The 21,884-nt window shown below is 45.2% G+C and overlaps 1 protein-coding gene across 1 annotated transcript in view; it reads right to left on the bottom strand.

The window, feature by feature from the left end:
- The window catches only part of TMEM192 (transmembrane protein 192), a 102,006-nt gene that overhangs the window by 68,058 nt on the left and 12,064 nt on the right, over positions 1-21,884 (bottom strand). The window contains exon 2 of the mRNA XM_040332777.1: positions 4,382-4,528. Coding sequence (XP_040188711.1) covers positions 4,382-4,528 — 147 coding nt within the window. The remainder of the gene's footprint in view (positions 1-4,381; positions 4,529-21,884) is intronic.

Raw genomic sequence — 21,884 nt, forward strand, 5'->3', positions numbered from 1 at the left:
TTCTGCTTTGTGGCATGCCATGTATCCTACTGTGTGCCCCATGCCGTGTGATGTGTCCCATGCTCTGCACCGCCTGATGTGTCCTGTGCCCCATGCCCTGTGATATGCTCTGCTGTATACCCCGATGTGCCCTGTGGTGTGCCCCACTATGTGGCCCATGTCATGCTGTGTACTGCCTAATGTGCCCCATGCCCTGTGATGTGCCCCATGCTCTACTGTGTACCCCGTAAGGTGCGTTACCGTGTGCCCTGGCATGTGCACTACTGTGTGCCCCATGATGTGACCTACTATGTGCCCCACTGTGTACCTCCTGGTGTGCCCTACTGTGTGACCCATGCCCTGTGTTGTGCCCGGCTGTGTGTCCCACTGTGCGCCCCATGCCCAGCTGTGTGCCATGTGATGTGCATTACTGTGTGCGTCATGATTTGCCCTGCGCCTTACCGTCTGCCCAGTGATGAGCCCATAACATGCCCTGCTTTGCCGATCCCCTGTAATGTGCACTGGTGTGCGCCCCATAATGTGCCCTGCTGCTCCCCATTTAGTGTCCCCTCCTGACCCCCTGTGCTCTGACCTGCTGACCCCTATACTTTGCCATGCTTCCGCCCAGTTCTGCCCTGCTGCCCCGTGTACTGTGGAATTTTATTTTATACATTTTGTAAAATATTGCACTTTAATGTAAGTTTCTTTTTCTTAACTTATTATTTATGTTGAACAATGTGTTGAGAAATTCTGTTACAAAACGCATGTAATGTGGACACTGCAATATATAGGTGGGGCTTTGTGCAGGTGTGGCTTGAAAGCGGCGGGGGCACAGGGGGGCCCCCCCCCATGATCTTCTATTGCCCAGGGGCCACATTAGTTGCCCCTGCTGCTGACTTAATAAACATACTCACCTGTCCCACAGTCCAGCGATAATAATAATAATAATAATAATAATAATAAATTATATATAAAAACACACACACACACACACACACACACATATATAAATACCCATTTTTTGCAGGTAAAAAAAAAAAAAAAAAAGAAGGATGTTGGGACTTGTAGTTCATTCATACACAGAGCTCTGTGTATGAATGACGTAGCCATGCTGTTTTCAAAAAGTGACAACTAGTATGGGGAACTTATCCCCATACTGCTGCCACAGGGTATATGAGCATAATGTTTAATAATAATGTTTACACTTATATAGCGCCAATTACAGCGATGCCGCTGTGTCTAAGCGCTGAATCAGGCAGTGGCTGCAGCAGTGGGAACATGTTCCATCCTAAAAATGGGTAACATGTTCCCAAAGGTGAACTTATCCTTTAATGTTTTTTGTAGTCTGAATAAAAGTTAAATCTTGATAATGAAGAGATTTGATGTGGTCTATCTCCCCCTAAGGTAGCCTTTCCCAACCTTTTTAACAAGGAGGAATCTTTGAAATAACTTCAGTTTCAGGGAACCTTTGGTAATTACTACTATGGGCCAGATTCACGTAGATCAGCGGATCTATAGATCCGCTCGATCTACGTGATTTAAGATCCGCTCCCGCAAGTTTGAGAGGAAAGTGGCTAATTCACAAACCACTTGCCTCCAAACTTGCGGCGGCGGATCCTAAATCCCCCGGCGGAATTCAAATTCCGCGGCTAGGGGGAGTGTACTATTTAAATCAGGCGCGTTCCCGCGCCGATTTAAATGCGCATGCGCCGTCCGGGGAATTTCCCGGCGTGCATTGCTCCCACTGACGTCACTAGGACGTCAGCGGTTTCGACGTGAGCGTGACTTGCGACGCGCGTGTTTGTGAATCGGCGTACGCAAACGACGTTAGAAAATTTAAATTCGACGCGGCAACGCCGGCTATACTTAACATTGGCTGCGCCTGATAAAAGCAGGGGTAAGTATACGACGGGAAAGCCGCTACGGAAACGTCGTAAGAAGACTGCGTCGGGTCCGCGTACGTTCGTGACTTTGCGTATCTCGCTGATTTACATATTATTCAGTGTAAATCAGCGGGAACGCCCCCGGCGCCATTTTTAAATGGAAAAAAAGATCCGACAGTGTAACACAGTGTAACACTGTCAGATCTTAGCCCTATCTATGCGTATCTGATTCTATGAATCAGGCGCATAGATAGGACCAGTGTAAGTCAGAGATACGATGGTGTATCTGTAGATACACCGTCGTATCTCTTTGTGAATCTGGCCCTATATTTATAGGTCTACCACTCACATTACATTGTTGCGATGGTGACTGGGAAGAATCCCCCCTTACAGATAGAGAAAAAGATCCTTGGCATCAGTGGTGGTTTATTTGAGAGGTAGGAATTGTTCATTGCCCAAGGAACCTCTAGCAAGCCTTAAAAGAACCCTAGGGTTCCATGTAACCATCGTTGACAAATGCTGCCCTAGGAGAATATGTAATGAAAATAAAAATGTATCTTTTGAAGTTTTAACCCCAACAACAAGAAATATATACTTTTTATATTTTCTTTGATCAGAGAACCAAAAGATATGTACTGTAAAATAAAAGCATCTTACTATGCAATATAGCATTTAAAAGGTTTGTAGTCATTGAAGATCACTTTGTGGATGGGGGAACCCTTCCCTCTGAGTTGTTGTATTCTGAGAGCCGGCAACGTGGATGGAGCGGGAAGAATCCAACATGGCGGTTGTACAGAAGTTGATCTGTAGATCAACTTCTGTACAAACTCCCTTGCCCATATTTAATCAAATTTGGCCAGTCCCTGCTGAACCAGACACATTTTGACCCATGTATAGCAGACTTAACACTAGCAATATTTTGAACTTTTTTTGTGGCAATTTCTTACCTGCTCTTTAACAAACATATACCTCATAGATTTCAAATGGATGCAATATCATAGGCAACCACTAGGTGTCCTGGTGGGTTGCCGACAATATAAAGAAGTGATAATAAGAATAAAATATAGTGATAGTTAAACAGATGAGTGTCACCAGGTTTCTCCAGTGTGCGATAATAACTTTAGTGACTTATATAATACAGTTTGCAAAAAAAATATTAATATTGTGTCCAAGATTCAATAATGTCATGGGTGGGAAATGTCCAATATGTTCCCATCAGGCAATGTCCAAAGATACATATGATTCCATATATCGACTAGGATCTTCCTCCACCAACAAAGGTCACTCACGGAATTTACTTGACCCCATTAAGGGAGTCATATACAGTGGATTGATGCAGACAAACCCTTGATGTGCGTCCCCATGATTCAGCAAAGGAACCTCCAATGGCAGATAAGATCAAACCGTCACCAGTTCTCCAGGCATCAGTAAAAGAAGGAGCTGGTGACGGTTTGATCTTATCTGCCATTGGAGGTTCCTTTGCTGAATCGTGGGGACGCACATCAAGGGTTTGTCTGCATCAATCTGGGGGTCATGTAAATTCCGTGAGTAGTTTGACCGGTGTTGGTGGAGGAAGATCCTGGTCACTATATTGGTGGATATATGTAATCATATCTATCTTTGGACATTTCTCGCTCGCTCGCTCTCATTTTGCAGGCATGGATTGCGGTGTAGGCAGAAAAGGTTAAATGCTAGCTGTCCTTGGTGGACTACTGATCCCGGCCAGTCGTCTTCAGGCCCTGCCAGTCTTCCTGGCTGCAGCTGACCGACTACACTGCCCATCGCATCACAGTCTCTTCCGCTTGCTCTACAGCCATCTCAGACTGCACACTATAAGTCCGCTCCAGCATGCCTCCCAGCTCTTTCCACTTCCGAGCTCCAGGCCCAAGGTCACCCACCCCCCACACTGGGGAGCTTCCTCAAAGGCCATGACAGCTAGCGCTTCATCTCCAAGTTCGTCCGCCCGACAACTCCTCCCCATCTGGGCTGATCCTGTGTATATCAAGGGGGCCTTCACCCTGCCAATCTAACTTGGGGATTGGTCAGGGCTCCCTGAGACACCTCAGACAGCTCCACCTCTCTTCCCCTCCCTCCTTCCAGACACCTCTAGAAACAAAAGGAAGGTAACCGAAAGATGCCATCTGAGATACCCTGCCCACTCTGAGCCACTCACTGCCCACACAAATCAAAACAAACAGGCCTAGCTTACAGCCTGATTAAATTTGCCGTTACTGACAAAAATCCTACTACTAACACCTACCTAAAGTAGAGGATTGTACACATAAAATTGCACTAATTTGCAATCTATGAGGTATACGTTTGTTAAAGAGGGTGCGTGGTCCACTTAAATTTTCTCTTTCACAATTACGTTTCTCAACTTCACAATGGAAAGCCCCCAATATCACAATTATTAATATACACACACACACACACACACACACACACACACACACACACACATTAGCTCAGGTAAGGGAATAGTTAGCGTATTCCCACATTTTACATTATAAATTTCTTACCTGCACCAGTAGCAGAACAATGCTCACGCAGACAGTGCGGATTGGGATAAATATACGTCGGATGTCAGCCTCGAGTTTCTGATTGGGTAAAAGAGGGGCATCTAGGAGGCAATCAAGGTCTGCACTCTGTGTAAGCTCTCCAGAACTCTGCAAAAGAACAAGCACATATCTATATTATTATACATAGTATTTATTACAGGTACAGTATATATGTATTGACAATTAACACAGCACTTTACAGCTTGTACATTATTTATATCAGCCCTGCCCCCAAGAAACTTACATTGCAAGGTCTTCTAGAGATACACATGTAGGGTAAAGCCAGGGTGTAGTTTACTGGCAGGCTTTGCACAAGGAGAGGCTTTATAAGTTTAGGGGGATATAGATCCCAGTTCAACGGGAGTTCAGGAGAGGTCTTGGGGACTAAAAGGACTATGCAGTGGACCAGTGTCTCCCTATATGCCCCTCTTGGGGGGAATGCATTAGTAATTTCCCCATGGAAAGTGGAGCAAGATATTTGCAACACCAGAATGGGGGATACTTATTCCACCATTAGAAGAACGTACCCAATGACTGTTTCTCCGTTTAAGTAAACAGTTTGAGCATCAAGAGCATGGTGTAGACATTACTTTTTACCTATCTAAGTGGGCATGTCTCCTGGAATGAAACCGGTTGTGAGGCTTTGAGGGAGTACAGATGCCGATTGCAGGAATTGTTAAAGGAATATGTATGAGGCCAGGCCAGCTAAAGTAAAGGAGAACCCCCCCATTCTGGTAAAGGTTGGAAGTGCCACTCAAACTTACGGCAGGAGGATAGAGGGGGCCCTGGCGCTTTAGTAACCCACCAAGCCAAGAAAACCGAGGCAGGAAGGATTTACCTTGTTTTCCTGAAAAGAAGGCCTACCCCACAAATAAGACCTACTGTAATTCGTGGAGGGCTGAAATATAAGCCCTAGTTTAAGGTGGTTGTGGGATCCTGGAGTGCACTGTATTGCAGTATTGTATGGTGTGGACTGTGTTGCGCGTTTCTGTGATCTATTTGTGCCAGGTACAATGACCTCTTGCTGCTCGCCTCTTCTCTTCTGCCAGCGGGGGGATCTCGGGCCCCCTCCCTCTGCAGTGCTCGGAGGGGGGAGGAGTGCTCCAGTGGGCCATGGGAGCGGCGCTGTAAGAGGGTGTTTGGGGCGGGAGGAGTGCAGAGACATGCACATTTTTTATTGTGCATTATGGAGTTTTACAACCACTTTTACTTAGTTCCACCAGCCACTGGGAATTCCTGACAGGCAGGAAGGGAGATGGGGAGAAAAGATAGCACAAGACAAGTTCTACCCCGAAAATAAGCCCTACTGAGTCTTTTGTTGCCAAAATTAATATAAGACCCGGGCTTATTTTTGGGGAAACACGGCAAGTGTGGCTCCATGCTTCCCTAGGACACAGCAGAGCTCCAACTGCAGCTTACTTAGATATGCAGAATGACCTTTGTGATATAACACACATGTGGGAGGGTGCCGTGTGGTGCAGCGGTAGTAACTCACACACAGTCCAGTAGTAATAGAAAGAACTTGTATTGCAGTAACAATATAACAGTTCACAAACGCCCTGCAGAAGGCAGCCCCACCGGGAACACTCACAGGTGATTTGCAGAGTGTAGCAGTGCAGATCTCAGCCAAACTGACAGTGTCTGACTTTAGGGGTGGTCCGAGCCCAAGCAGGGAGGTTTACAGGAGAAGTGGATGATCAGTTGTTTTTTTCCCTAGTCTTAAATAAAAACTTTGCCTGACCCAAGATGGCTGCTAAAGTCACATGGGTTGTCAGCGTCTAACCAGATCCTTACCCCAGTGATCCAGGAAACCATAAAGGAATCATGTTCCTCTCGACTTCCTCTCCCGTCTGCACTGCTGCTTCGTTTGAGCGCCACCAGCAGTGGAGAAAACAGACTGCACCTGCCTACACTCATTCCAAGGTAAATACAGATACGAGCCAATTAATCTGCCAACATGCATAGCTCCCAACTGTTCCTGATTTCAAGAGACTGTCCCCTATTCGGAACAATGTCACTCTTTCCTCCTCATTTTGGTCCTATCTATATAGTTGTATATAAAAATGCATTTTTTTTTTTTTTATCTTTCAAAAAGTGTTCCCAGTGCTAAACCTTACATCCATTTTCTAAATTGCTGCATTTGTAAATTTCCAATAATAAAGGAATAGTAGTGGTTAAAAATGCACTTTAACTAATCATTTTTTTGTATAATTCCTCTTTAAGGGGGGGTGTGGCGGGGGTCCCATGACTGCATACTTTTGCCAATAGGCGTCCCTCGTTCCCATCTCAAAAAGTTGGAAGTTATGAGCAGGTCTTTGAAATGTGGGGAGGAAACAGAAGAACCAAGCGGAAACCCATACAAACACAGGGAGAACATGCAAACTCCATGCAGTTAAGAGTTCCGATTGGGATTCTACCCAATAACCCCAGTACTGTAAGTCAGGAGTGCCAACCACTAAGTCAGTGTATTGAGATTATTCAGCCAATTTAATAAGGCCCCGCTCACACGGGGCAATTAACTGCACGCCCCATGCAGGGCCATCTTTTACCAGCACAGGGATTAACAGACCACCTCAGTCACTTTGGGAGATGAAACCTTGAAATGCAATAAAGAATAAAACATAGCTAGTTGGTTAGGACTTAACTTGATTATATCTTCTCCAATTCCTCACAGTAATCTGAGGAACACTTGTTTTAGCTCAAAATGCTTGTTTTCTTTCACATACAGTTAACCTGACGTATCAAAAAGTCACATCTAAGATGATTCTTCTGGGGGCCAGTCATAAGACTGGGGGTTTAAGGTCCTGTTGACACTAATGCGATTTCTCCTGCATCTGCCGTCACGCTGCTATGCACAACAGTAGAAATCACATTATTCACACTGTAATGGAAATCGTTTGTATGGGCCAGCTTGGCCCAAACTAACCATTTAAACTGAATCTAAAAAGGCACAACCCTACTTGTAAATGCTTAGTGGAGGGCCGCTCCAAGCGCCCACGATATGGCTCTCCATACTTGCCAACTGTCCCAAATTTCCCGGGACATTCCCAGGATTTAAAATCCTTTTTCCCGATTTTATCGGAAAATCATTTTTTTCCTAGTTTTTCGCTCCCGCTAGAGGTCCCCGCCATTTTTAAGACGACCAGAAGAACACGGGTGGCTACAACAGAAATTAAGCTGCGGCGCCACCCAACCCCCGTCCGTCTGTGACCTGTTATGGAAAGGGGCGGGGTGGGCGGCACCACAGCTTAATTTCTATTGTAGCCACGTGGCTGTCTCCACCCCTATTTTGTTCCCCCTCGGGGAACTCTTAAAGGTGGCGGAGACACCGTTATACCCGATTTAAGGAGGGACTCCACTGGAGGAACGCCTGATGCAAGGAGGGACTCAGCTGGGGGCACCAGAGGGCATGCGACTTGCTCAGGGATCCCACTGATCCTATATATATATATATATATATATATATATATATATATATATATATATATATATATATATATATATATATATATATATATATATATCACACACATACATATACATACACACATATACATACACACACACACACACATACACATATACATACACACATACATACTCTCTCCCTTTTCTGTCCACAAACACATGCCCCCCCCCCCAAATTATAATAAGACTCCGCCCACAGCCATAAATATGTCCCTATAATTTTTTTTACAATGTTGTCAACTATGGCTCGTGTGGACCCACTTCAAAGCAGGGTGCAGGAGTCGATGCTTAATCTGATACAGTAGGAATATATATACACACAAGGAGAAGGATGCACACCTCAAAACCGCTCAAGGTGCGAGAGAGATGAAAGGCGTCCTGGGGGGCGTGGCTTTGGGGATTTGCCAAGGTTGAGGCAGCCTTTTAACACTCTAGCACCTTTGAAGGTTTTGAGGAGTGTGGCGTTCTTGTATATTCCTGAGCTCTCACTGGTGCAAACAACTACCTGATCAAACTAACGCTGCATTCACACCTTCACGTTTCCAGGACGCATGCAGAAATGCAGTTTTGCATGCATTTTAAAAAAATGCATTGCACTTGTGGTGCCATTAATTGTTCTTGGCACCCAAAATGTGGTCAACAGACATGCGTTTTGCTGCGCATTTTAACACACGACAAACGTGCAGAAAAAACATTGACGCTCCATGCATGAAAGGTTCCAGAGTTTCTTTGGAGTATTTGTCGCCCATAGGGCAGCTCATTCAAGTGAATGGGCTGCCCTTTTCACAACACACAACGTCCCGAAAGCCATGCCTAAAAGAAGCAAAGTTCATGATTCACTTGGAATTTATATTAAAGATAAGCAAGCCCAGCACTCATGAGCATACACTAAAAAACAAACAAAAAATGTAAGTATAAATCAAAAGCTAATCTTTTTTTTCCTGTTTTGACAATGTGAGAAATGTTTTTTTTTTTTTAGTTTGTTTTTGTTCTTTTGTCCTATGTGTCCCATTCAAGAGAGTTCCCTTCATTTCCCTACTTGTAAGCACATCAGGAAGCAAGAGGGAAATCTACAAAGGGAGAGAAAATTTCACCATCTGAAATTTCCCATACATTCCGAATCTGGTGGTGACATCAAAATTTTAGATTTCCCTCACAATTAGCCCCAGCAACAGTGCTCACCAAGACGAATAGAGAGACAGCGAATTTACACAGCAGGGATAGCAAAAGAAAAAAATATTAATAATAATGCTCTCTTCTGACATTTAAAAACAATTCTGAAGAACAAGGATAATTAGGTGGTCTACATTCTTACCACTAGAGGGCGGCACTACACCATTTGTATACATATAAAAAAAAGGGAAACTGTCACTGCAGACTAGCAGAGATTTCCATGCAGGTAATTTTTTGGATGTCAATGACATGAAGATCTTATAGTAAGCCATTTGTAAGACACAGAAAATTAACTCCTTCACACCATAGGCATTGGGCTACGCTAGGCGGCCACACCCAACACACAGGGGGTTATTTACGAAAGGCAAATCCACTTTGCACTACAAGTGCACTTGGAAGTGCAGTCGCTGTAGATCTGAGGGGGACATGCAAGGAAAATAAAAAACAGCATTTTTGCTTGCATGGTTGGATGATAAAGTCAGCAGAGCTTCCCTACATTTCAGAGCTTCCCCTCAGATTTACAGCGACAACACTTCCAAGTGCACTCGTAGTGCAAAGTGGATTTGCCTTTAGTAAATCAACCCCACAGACAAGGCAATTTGCCTTATTTCCTATTGGTTCAGGTCAAATCCCTGTGCTGCAGTGGTGTGCACTGGAAAAATAAAAGTAGAACATGTTGGCCCGGGTGTTGCGGGGTTGTATCTATGCGACTGATTCATAGAATCAGTTACGCATAGATTTCCCTAAGATCCGACCGGCGTAAGTGTCTTACACCGTCGTATCTCAGGCTGCATATTTACGCTGGCCACTAGGTGGCGCTTCCGTAGATTTACGCAAGAAATATGGGCCCCAGGGAGGTCAGGATTGGAATTGGGTCTTGTAATGACCTGGGGGGAGTGGTGGCGGGGAAACTCATGCTATTTTTTTCAATGATTTTTATCCATATTGCAGGGACCAAACATTACATTAAAGCAGCAAGCACTTTTTTCTGAGAGTAATCTCATGTTGTGCAGGGACATTTCTAAACACGTGCCACTACTATAGACACCCAGCAGGTACGATATTTAAAGGAATTTTTGATTTTATTTTTTTTCCACTTTAAGCATCATTAAAATCGCTGCTCCAGAAAAAAACTAGTGTTTTTAAAACTTTTTTTCCCATTGATACATGTTCCCTGGGGCAAGACCCGGGTTCTCAAAGACGTTTTCCAACAATAACTTGAATATTGGGCTTTAAAATGAGCACTTTTGAATTCGAACGTTCGAGTCCCATAGACTTCAATGGGGTTCCAAATGTTCGCGCCAACGATCGGTCCGTTCGAAAGTTCTGGTGCGAACCGAACGTGGGTATGTTCGGCTCATCCCTAATGCTGAGATAGCCCCAAACCTCAAAGACTCAGAGGAATGTTGATACTTACCCATATTTGGGGTCGATCACCCTAAGAAGCCAGGACAGATTAGAGTGGTGTTCGATTCCAGCACCAAGCATGAGGGTGTCTATTACCCTGACCTGAACAACAGACTATTAGGAGTACTTCTCCGCTTTCGCAAAGATTCAGTCGCATTCATGGCAGACATACAACAAAAGTCCTATTGCTTTCTTGTTAAAGAACACCAAAACTTTCTGAGGTTTCTCTGGTTCGGGGACAACAACCCCTCTGGAGACATCACAGAATACCGCATGAGGGTGCACATATTTGGCAACAGTCCTTCCCCTGCAGTTGCTATATATGGCCTCAGACACTCTGCTAGAGTGGGAGAGTCAGATGTCAGACAATTTGTGGACAAGGATTTCTATGTAGACGATTGCTTGAAATCACAACCCACAAATGAAGCCGCAATCAGTCTCCTCAAAAGAACTCAAGCAATGCTTGCTTGTTCCAATTTAAGGCTGCATTCACACCTAGGCGTTTTCACGCCAGACGCCCGCCGCTATTACAGCCTGCAATACGGTGGAGGGGTGATTTTACATTGTCGGCTATGGAGATGGTTCACATCTCCACCCCGAACGCCTGAAGCTCAAAACAAGTCCCGGACCCTTTTTTTTGGGCGGCTTCGGCGTTCGGGCATAGCCGACAATGTTAAAATCACCACTCCAGCAAAAAACAAGGCTAAAAACAAATCAAATCGCGGGACAAAACGCCTATTTTATGTCGCCGCAAATCACCTACGCAAAGGTGTGAATGCAGCCTTAGACTCCACAAGATTGCTTCCAACAGTAGAGAAGTTTTAGAAGCCTTTCCTGTCCAAGATCATTCTAACAAATTAAAAGGACTTAGATCCAGGCACAGACTCACTTCCCATGCAACGCAGCCTTGGTTTGCTTTGGGACTTAAGATCTGACACCTTTACTTTTCAAGTAAACACAGAAGAAAAACCCTTTACCCGTAGAGGTATCCTGTGTCTACCATAAACAGCCTGTATGATCTTTTAGGCTTCTCAGCACGTCACCATCGAGGGTAAGGCACTACTTAGAGACTTAACCTGTGAGTCATTAGATTGGGACCACCCTCTCCCCGCCGACAGGAAAAACCTATGTCTAGAGTGGAAGGACTCACTAACAGCTCTATCCAACCTTAATATTCCACGCCCGTATGCTGACGTTCAGATGCAAAGACTTTGTGTGTTTTCAGATGCTTCTGTTAAAGCAATTGCTGCTAGCTTACCTGAAAACCATAGACACCAATGGACAATGCCACATAGGGTTTGTAATGGGGAAAGCAAAACTTGCACCACTTCCTGAACACACCATACCCAGGCTGGAACTTTGTGCTGCAGTATTGGCTACAGAGCTAGCTGAACTAATTGCAACAGAGACAAACCTAGAAATTCGAAAAGCAGAGTCAATGGACACTTTAAAATTCATTAATGCTCTTAGATGTTTCATTGCAATCAGAGGCCCAGTGAAACTCATTCGCTCTGACAGAGGGTCTAACTTTGTAGGAGCAGTAAAAGAACTTCAAATTCCTTCTAACTTGGATGTTCTCAGAGTAGAAAGATACTTGAGTGAACAAGACTACATGTGAATCTTCAACCCACCTCACTCTTCTCACATGGGAAGTGTTTGGGAGAGAATAATAGGTATAGCCCGCAGTATTCTTGACTCCATCTTCCTACGAATGTTTAGTGACATTTATGGCAGAGGTTACAGCTATCATTAACGCCAGACCTTTGACATCAATTTCAAGTTACTCTGAAGATCCAGTGGTCCTCACACCTGCCATGTTACTCCTGCAAAAGACTAGTTTGGTCCAGCTGGAGAGTTTTGCGAGAAGGACCTTTACAAACGTCAATGGAGACAAGTACAAACCCCTGCCAATACCTTCTGGAGTCGGTGGAGGGAACAATATCTAACTACTCTACAAGTAAGGAGAAAGTGGCACACTGAAAAACCTAACCTTAAACCTGGTGATGTTGTGCTCATGAAAGATTGCCAGACACTACAGAATATGTGGCCTTTAGGTCTGGTCACCAAAGTACTGCCAAGCAAGGATAACCGTGTCCGTAAGGTCGAGGTCAAGATCTTCCTACAGAATGAGGCTAAAAGTATTTTTAAGACCAGTGACCGAACTTGTTCTGTTGCTTTCTACGGAGGACTCGGTTAGTGACGTCACTTGATGTCAGGCGGGGAGTGTTCTGTCCACCAGACTTATATTCTGATTATCTGTGTTGTGAAAATAACTTGTAAAGTTTGTAATTTACATAAGACAATCATATGTGGAGTGCGGGCTCCATCTAGTGTTCTTTTTTGGTATTGATCAGTTCATTTAATTACTGTGTGTGTAGTTAGGGAGTTGTTACTAAGCAGGGAATTCTGGGTAGAATCTTCACAGGAAGTGAACAGCCACCATGCTCTGAGAAGACACTGCAGGGAGCAGGACATGTCTTGCTCAATCTATCGCCATCACCCCTTAGAGAACTTAAAAAGTATGTTTTTACTATCACATCTTGCATTGTATATTGTTGTTTCTGCTATGTATGCAATAGAGTACTTATTTCTGTTATTTTGTAGTTTCATCTAGCTTGTTCTGACAAACTGAGATCAAAGAAATATGGTATCTAAATTTTATGGGGTAAGAAGGTTTAGCTGAATGTCCTCGAGACAGAATAATATTGGCTATAAGTTACTTTGGTAATTTATTGCATTTGTTTGCACCAAAATGAATGTTAGTGTATTGGTTACTGAAAATAGGCTTGTAAACCCTCATGGTTTTTCATAAAAAAACCTTCTGTAGTGCTGAACGCCGTCTTCCTCTGGCCGGGAACGAGCATACCAACTCTAGTTAGTGTCTCATGTCGTGTCGTGTCCTGATTGCAGAGATCGATAGCAGCGGGAGCCAATGACTGTGCTGCTGTCAATCAAACCAATGACATGGGGGGCGAGGCTGAATCTTGCTTTGTGTGCGAATACACGCAACAGCAGGAGTCGGGATCGTGCCCACCAAGGAGAGCGCTTCTCCGTGACCACCCGATGCTGGGAGAAGCTACCAGCGCCGCCGGGGGACCCCAGAAGAGGTAGATCAGACCACATACTGCACAGTGGGGGCAAGTATACCATGTTTGTTATTAAAAAAAACACACACACACACACACACACACAAAGGGTTTACAACCCCTTTAAACTGTTTCGCTATCTTGTGACATGGAGATTTGGAATAACCACCATTTTATTCTCCAGCATCTGTGCTTTCAGAAAATATATACTGTTTGAGGGTTTTAATTACTCTTCAGATCTAAAACGATTTGCAAAGTTGCAAATGCAAAATGGCTCTGGCAGTGAAAGGTTAAATGGCCTTTGGTCCACTTAAACTATCTGCACTGCATGCATCTACCCTATTTATAATGTACCTTTCTTGCTGCTTCTTGAATTTTTACCCAGTAGTCATTAGATCACCAGTCATTTGAGGGTCAGCTCTGACATGAGGAAGTAAAGCCCTACCTCTACCCAGAGGGTCATCTCCATACCGAGACACCGTGCAGAAAAAGGAAAAAGAAATAAGCTACAGGAAGTCTACAAACAATACTGGCGACTAGAAGAGAGGAGTTCAGGCACATTCTAATTGGGATCCAAACCCACAAGGAACCACACTGCAATACAGGCGATAGCTTCCTGGCAGGTTTGCACACGTGGGTTGGATCCTAGTCCAAAATGCCCAAGCGCATCATTAGTCTTTGATCCTCTACCTGTCTTTTTTTCTAGGAACTTCCAAAGTTGAGGTCCTCTTTAAGAACAAAGTATAGCCACTCCACCCCTGGATCCCCTGGGCCCCAATAATTCTACCACTGCTTTACTTACTTTAGTTACTAAGTGAACAGACTAAAATTATGAATTATCTCAGACCTGAGGAGAGCTTTGCATAATCTTGTTACAACTGCCCAATCCAGGACTGACCGCTTAAACTAGTTTTCAAGAACGAGCAATTAGTGATAAAGTGCCTAAGCTGGAAATATGCCAGGCTGCAAACATCAGATTTTTTTCCATATTAAAATGCTGTTAGCTGTTTAACTATACATAGCATTGTATATATAATTCACTTAAGAATCACATTTTTGTATACCTAATCATTTAAACCATCAGATACTGATTAACCACTTAAGACCCGGACCATTATGTAGATTAAGGACCTTGCCCCTTTTTGCGATTCGGCACTGCATCGATTTAAGTGACAATTGCGACATGGCTCCCGAACAAAATTGGTGTCCTTTTTTTTCCCACAAATAGAGCTTTCTTTTGGTGGTATTTGATCACCTCTGCGGTTTTTATTTTTTGCGCTATAAACAAAAATAGAGCGACAATTTTGAAAAAAATTCAATATGTTTTACTTTTTGCTATAATAAATATCCCCCAAAAATAAAATTTAGTTTAGGCCGATACGTATTCTTCTACCTATTTTTGGTAAATAAAAAAAAAAAAAAAAAAAATCGCAATAAGCGTTTATCGATTGGTTTGCGCAAAATTTATAGCGTTTACAAAATAGGGGATAGTTTTATTGCATTTTTATTAATAATAATTTTTTTACTACTAATGGCGGCGATCAGCTATTTTTTTCATGACTGTGACATTATGGCGGACACATCGGACAATTTTGACACATTTTTGTCACAGCAAAAAATGCTATAAAAATGCATTGGGGTAGATTCAGAGAGCAATTACGCCTGCGTATCAATAGATACGCAGGCGTATTTGCTAAGTAGCGCCGGCGTATCTACTTTCTGTATTCAGAAAGCTAGATACGTCGACTGTAGTCTAAGATACGACTGGCATAAGTCTCTTATGCCGTCGTATCTTAGGGTGCATTCTGCCGCTGGCCGCTAGGTGGCGCACCCGTAGTTGTCAGCGTAGAGTATGCAAATTGCATACTTACGCCGATTCACAAACGTATGTGCGGCCGGCGCTCGTTTTTTACGTCGTTTTCGCCATAAGGCTGCTCCTGCTATTAGGAGGCGCAGCCAATGTTAAGTATGGACGTCGTTCCCGCGTTGCGATTTAAAAATTTTACGTTGTTTGCGTAAGTCGTCCGTGAATGGCGCTGGACGCCATTTACGTTCACGTCGATACCAATGACGTCCTTGCGACGTCAATTACCGCAATGCACGTCGGGAAATTTTAGGGACGGCGCATTCGCAGTACGTTCGGCGCGGGAACGCGCCTAATTTAAATGTTGTTACAACGGTCATAGATTGAAGCGATTATCGTGTTTTGCCGATGGTGTTGGACTTCTGCTGTATTGTCTTTCAAGGCCTGATTTTATACTCCACTTGTGAGTACAATGATTTATTTTTAACAATTTTAATAAAACTCATATCAGTATCACACTAGGTCGGTGCGCCCTCCGCTCTCTCTTTTTTCTTTCATAACCATAGAAGGTCAGTGACAGCAGGCAGCATTTCCAGCTGGTTTGTTGACACTCCGCTGCCTGCCGGTGGCTGTCATTTGGCTGAAAAAGCAGAGGGGGGAATTATTTTTCCACAGCACTGAATGTACATTGACGGAGGACGTGATTGACGTTGGATTTGCATCAGGGTCCATTATTAACAAAAAATGGCGACTTTTTCAACAGTGTGTAGCGCCTGGCTACTTTCATAGCAGGTGCTCTTGTAAATTTAGAAGGGGGTCAGAGAGTTAATTGACTCTGACCAGGTTTATTTGGCTAAATTTAAGGCCTCTGTTCCAGCTCTGGTTGTACCTGCCTGGGGACTTCAGGTACCCCCGGGCGGTAGGTGGCAGCAGTAGAATCAGGGTCGTGTGGATATTTCTCCCCAGCAGCCAATCAGGAGGGCTGATCGCCTCGCTGTGCATGCTGGGGAGGGGTATTTAGGTGGCAGACGCCATTGGTTCGGCGTTGTCGCCACCCTGCTGCCTTCTACCTGGGCGGTCGTCCCACAACTCCTGTGTGTGGCCCTCCTGGCCGGGGTGCGTGTGTGTGTGTCTGTGTGTGTTGCAGTCTTCCTGGCTCCGGGACCACATTGGTCCGGAGCCCTGATCTGCCTCGTGGACTCGGTAGGCAGACTGAGTCTACAATTGGCAAGTGGTCCTGTGCTGTGCGTCCAAAATGGAGGAAGCGATCGATGGAGAACCTGTCTGGGGAACACCGAGCATGAGGCTGGCATTACAGGAGAGGCCTATCTGCTCATCGAAGGACACTTTATATCTGAGAGGCTGGACAATGGTCGCCTATCAGTTTCCTGACGTAACTAAAGCTGTTAGAAGGAGATCTGGGTTCTGAATCCAGCTGAGAAGGATTTTGGACCGAGATTATCTCCACCTTTGGGAGGGTCTGTGGCAGAGACTCCAACCTAAAGTTTCCGAGTGACACTCTGGCTGCTAGGCTGGTGAGAGAGGCCTATCCAGGTGCACTATACCCACTCTGGCTAGAGTGGCGAAGAAGTTTGTCTTTGGGAGCAGGACTATTTCCAGTACCAGTTAACCCTGAATCTGCCATTTCCATTTCTTCTATCCCTTCACCTATTTCTACTTTCATAGTTTTTACCCGGCTGGGTAATAAAAGCACAGAAAAGACACCTGTTGTGTGGACATTGACTTTATTATAGCTCTCATCCAGTACCCTAGACGGCGAGGATACAGAGGTAACGTGGCACCCAAATCAAACCAGTAGCTCCTTCGGGGGTAGTGCTACAAGTGTAATTTATGGGGGCTTGTGGTCTGATATGGTTTAAGGGGGCGGGCAATGCTTGTAAGCAACAGGCTTGACTCGCAATAGTACAAAAATGAACGCAAATGTTTACATACAAATAGTAAAAAAAAAAAAAAATATCGGGGTTACTTACCAGTAACATCCCTTTTCCAGGAGTCTTTCAGGACAGCCACCGTAGAGAGACACAGGCTCCCCTCTTAGGAAACACCGCCTTCCAATTACAGATTTAAACCTCATCCTCCCTCCAGCTCCTCAGTTTTTCCAGAGTACCTCCGGCCAGTTGGGGAGACACAAGAACACGTCATAACAACCAACACTTCATCTTACCTGACGGCCTCGTATGATGAGTTTTCAGAGTTATCCACGAAAAAATGGTGGGTACCAGTGCTGTCCTGAAAGACTCCTGGAAGGGATGTTACCGGTAAGTAACCCCGATTTTCCCTGTTCGTCTTTCAGGACAGCCACCGTAGAGAGAATAAGCGAGCACATTAACTTAGGGCGGAACTACTGCTTGTAGTACTTTACGCCCAAAGGCCTGATCTTTGGCTGAAAGCAGGTCCAGTCTGTAGTGTTTCACGAACGTGGAGAAACTGGACCACATTGCAGCCTTGCAAATCTGCTCCGGGGAAGCACCAGCCCACTCTGCTTGAGAAGCCGCCACTGCCCTGGTGGAGTGTGCCCTGATACCCTCTTGATACATAGGCCTGAATAATAGCTGATCTTAACCACCTGGCCATTGTGTGTTTAGAGGCTCTAGACCCCTCCCTGGACCCCGAAAATAAAACAAAAAAGGAGTCAGACTTTCTGAACTGGCTTGTGCTACTTAAGTACTGAAGGACGCACCTCCTAACGTCCAAGTTATGAAAGCTGCGTTCCTGTTCCCTCACAGGATTCGAGCAGAATGTAGGCAAAGTAATTTCTTGGCTTCTATGAAAATTAGAAGATACCTTTGGCAAGAAGGCCCGATCTGTTTTGAAGACCACACAATCTGAAAAAAAATGAAAAAATGGTGCCCTAATAGAAAGGGCTTCGAGTTCACTCACTCTTCTAGCTGTGGTGATCGCGACTAGGAACACAGTCTTGAGTGCGATCACCTTTAATGTACAGGATTTTTTCAGAAGTGAATCCATCCTTCTGTCCATGGGGTCTGAAAGCACCCCCATGTCTTCAAACGCCAGGTCAGTGTGTCTGGACACCTGCGAGAAAGCAGCATCCAGTTTTGGACGCTAAGGCCCCGTACACACGGTCGGACAAAACCGATGAGAATGGTCTGACGGACCGTTTTCATCGGTTTACCGCTCAAGTGGCCGTACGGCCTTATGTGTGTACACACCATCGGTTCAAAATCCGATCGGGTCAGAACGCGGTGACGTAAAACACACGACGTGCTGAATAAAACGAAGTTCAATGCTTCCAAGCATGCGTCGACTTGATCCTGAGCATGCGCGGGTTTTGAACCAATGCTTTTCTGTACTAACCATCGGTTTGGTCCGATGGGGCAGCGGTCCATCGGTTCGGTTTCGAAGCATGTTTTAAAATTTTGGACCGAAGGAAAACAGACCGATAGCCTATACACACGGTCGGTTTGGTCCGATGAAAATGAACTTCGGTTCATTCTCATCGCTTTTGTCCGACCGTGTGTACGGGGCCTTATTCCAAACCAGAGCTTCCTCCTCTGAAAAGGAAAACCTTTGTTTCAATGCGTTTGAAAAGAAAGGTTTTCTCTCCGGATCTTGCCATTCCTTTTTGATGGCACTGATCAAGACCTCATGGACCGGGAAAACTTTTCTCTTTTGTTCCCCCAGGCCCGTGTACATCCGATCATGGAGCGACAGTGACTTCTTCTCTTCTGGTATCCCCAAAGTAGTGTGGATTGCTCCTGGGAGATCCTCCACCTCTTCAAAAGAAAGCTTGTAGCCAAAGATTCTGGAGGACTCCCCCTCCGTCCCTTTTCCCTCCGACTCCCCCTGGGAGCTAGAAGCGGCACTGTCTGGCTCTTCCTCAGCGTCCTCTCTGAAGTCCCCTGGCTTCTCCCCGCTCACGGAGGGAACTACCACAGGACTAGGTGGAACAACCTGTTGCGCTGGTGAAGGGCTGCTCTGAGGCAATTTAAAACTAGCAAAAAGATCTTTAAAAGATTGAAAGGTGCTAGAAAGCTCTTTCATGGATGTTGCTAGATCAGAACCCTGCTCTGCATTCCTCTCTCCAATTAGCCCCTCACTGCACCGTTTGCAAAGCGCTTTGTTCCAGTTTTCCCCCAAGGAAATCCTACAAGAGGGACATTTCTTCTTGGAACTGTGGGACGATTTCTCTGTGGCTTTCTGTAGAAAAACACAGACAAGAGCAGAGGGTAGCCATGAGTGAGAGCCCACCAGCGCTGTAACAGACAACCACCAGGAGTGCCCCCCCAGGACCAACCACCACCAGTGTCCCAGATACACATCCCTAACCCCCCGACCACTAGGAGAAAGATCACCAGTGAAGCTGTCAAAAAAATAGTAAGGGAACACCACCCTAGGGTTCCCCTTACCTTAGAGTGGCTGGTGCTGTTGTCATCCAGAGGTGCGCGCGAAGTCTCCACTTCCGACATCTCCCCTGAGGATTTGTGGTCACAACGCCAAATAGTGCCGTCTCTACGGCTGCAAGTGAAGGCCGCACCAGCCCAGCGTTTGGTCCTATTTCATCTGCCGCGTCTGGGACCGAGAGACGCGTATCCGGCGGAAGTGCCCGCCCCTCCCGGAACTGAAGTCACTCGTCGTCCGGTCCGGCCCCAGCTTCTTGGCCGACTGTTTACACAGGGAGTCCCGACACGCCAACTGAGATCATCTCTCTATGTAATTTGCTGGACTCAACTGGGAAGAGATTGCTGTACTAACATGTACCTTGTTAACCACTTCCGGACCAGCTCACGCCAATATACGTTGGCACTTTGAGACCTGCCATAATCCTGGTATCCTCTTCTTTAGTGAGCGATCCGGTTTCCAATTATAGTGGTCTCTGCGGCCCCTCCCGCCGCGCTCCGGTCCCCTCTGCCGTTTACTAGAGCCGCCGGTAGCAGCGGAGGTGATCGGATTCTGCTCCTCCTCTTAAAAGGGCCATTTTTTTTAAATTACAAAAATTATATATTTTTTTTTATTGCATTTTAGTGCAAATATGAGATCTGAAGTCTTTTTGATCTCAGATCTCATATATAAGAGGTCCTGTCATGCTTTTTTTCTATTACAAGGAATGTTTACATTCCTTGTAATAGGAATAAAAGTGTTTTTTTTTTTTTTCCTTTTTAAAGAACAGTGCAAAAAAAAACAAGAAAACATTTTTTTTTCCTTAAACATGCCCCATCCCTCTAAGCTTGCGAACGCATACGTGAGTAGTGCCCACATATGAAAACAGTGTTGAAACCACACGTGAGGTATCGCCGTGATCATTAGAGCCAGAGCAATAATTCTTGCCCTAGACCTCCTCTGTAATGCAAACTGTAGAATTTTTTAAATGTCGCCTATGGAGATTTTTAAGGGTAAAAGTTTGTCGCCAATCCACGAGCGGGCGCAATTTTGAAGTGTGACATGTTGGGTATCCATTTACTCGGCATAACATTATCTTTCACAATTTTTAAAATAATTGGGCCAACTTTACTGTTGTCTTATTTTTTAATTCAAAAAAGTAAATTTTTTCCCCAGAAAAGTGCACTTGTAAGACCGCTGCGCAAATACGGTATGACAGAAAGTATTGTAACGACCGCCATTTTATTCTCTAGGGTGTTAGAAAAAAATGTATAATGTTTGGGGGTTTTGAAGTAATTTTCTAGGAAAAAAAATAATAATTTTAACTTGTAAACAACAAATCTCAGAAAGAGGCTCGGTCCTTATGTGGTTAATACAGCGGCTCTGAGCTGACAGTTTTTCTTTGTTCGATTGATAAAGAAAAACAAAAAACTAAAAATGTAAACCGCTGGTGGTAAAAAAATAAATAAAAATCCTGCAAGGCAATGTCACAATATGCATCACATACTAGCACATTATAAAAAAACTTACCTTAGAACGAAGCATTCCAGCGCCGCAATGTCAGTGCTGAGGCGACTGACATCTTCACCCAGTCTTTCTTCCGGGTTAGTGGCCCCCGACTTCATAAGTAACCAGGGGCACGATCGTGACACTCACGCGCATGCGCGCAGGAGGCGCCGTTTCCGGTACGGCCTCCGAAGTTCCTGCACTCTAAGCTGGGCCTTCAGAACTTGTGCGCCGCTGATGCCGGTGTAAGTTTAGGAGCAGAGCCGGCCCTACCATGGGACCCAATGGGACCCATGGTACCAGGCGGCATATTGGAGGGAGCGGCAATCCGGCCGGCAGAATTTGAAAGTCTCACTCACAGTCACTAACATACGAGCACCGCGGAGAGCCGTGCTGACCGCGGCGACTGGCGCCTAGCAACCAGAGAGACCCAGTGAGTGATTACATCAGGAGGAGCAGAGGAGGAGCCGAGGAGGTTGCGACCGCCCCAGCATTCACAGCGCGCCACTCCTCCGCGCCAAATTGCTCCGCACGAGTTGACTGCACCTGCTCCGTGATTGGATGATCCATCCTGATCCTTCTCGAGTCCTGACTGTGCTGCCTGTGGACGTGGACCGGACGACGCCGACCAGACTGTCTGACTGACAGTGTGAGCCAGCGG

This window comes from Rana temporaria, chromosome 1, assembly GCF_905171775.1.
Source record: "Rana temporaria chromosome 1, aRanTem1.1, whole genome shotgun sequence".
Classification (NCBI taxonomy): domain Eukaryota; kingdom Metazoa; phylum Chordata; class Amphibia; order Anura; family Ranidae; genus Rana; species Rana temporaria.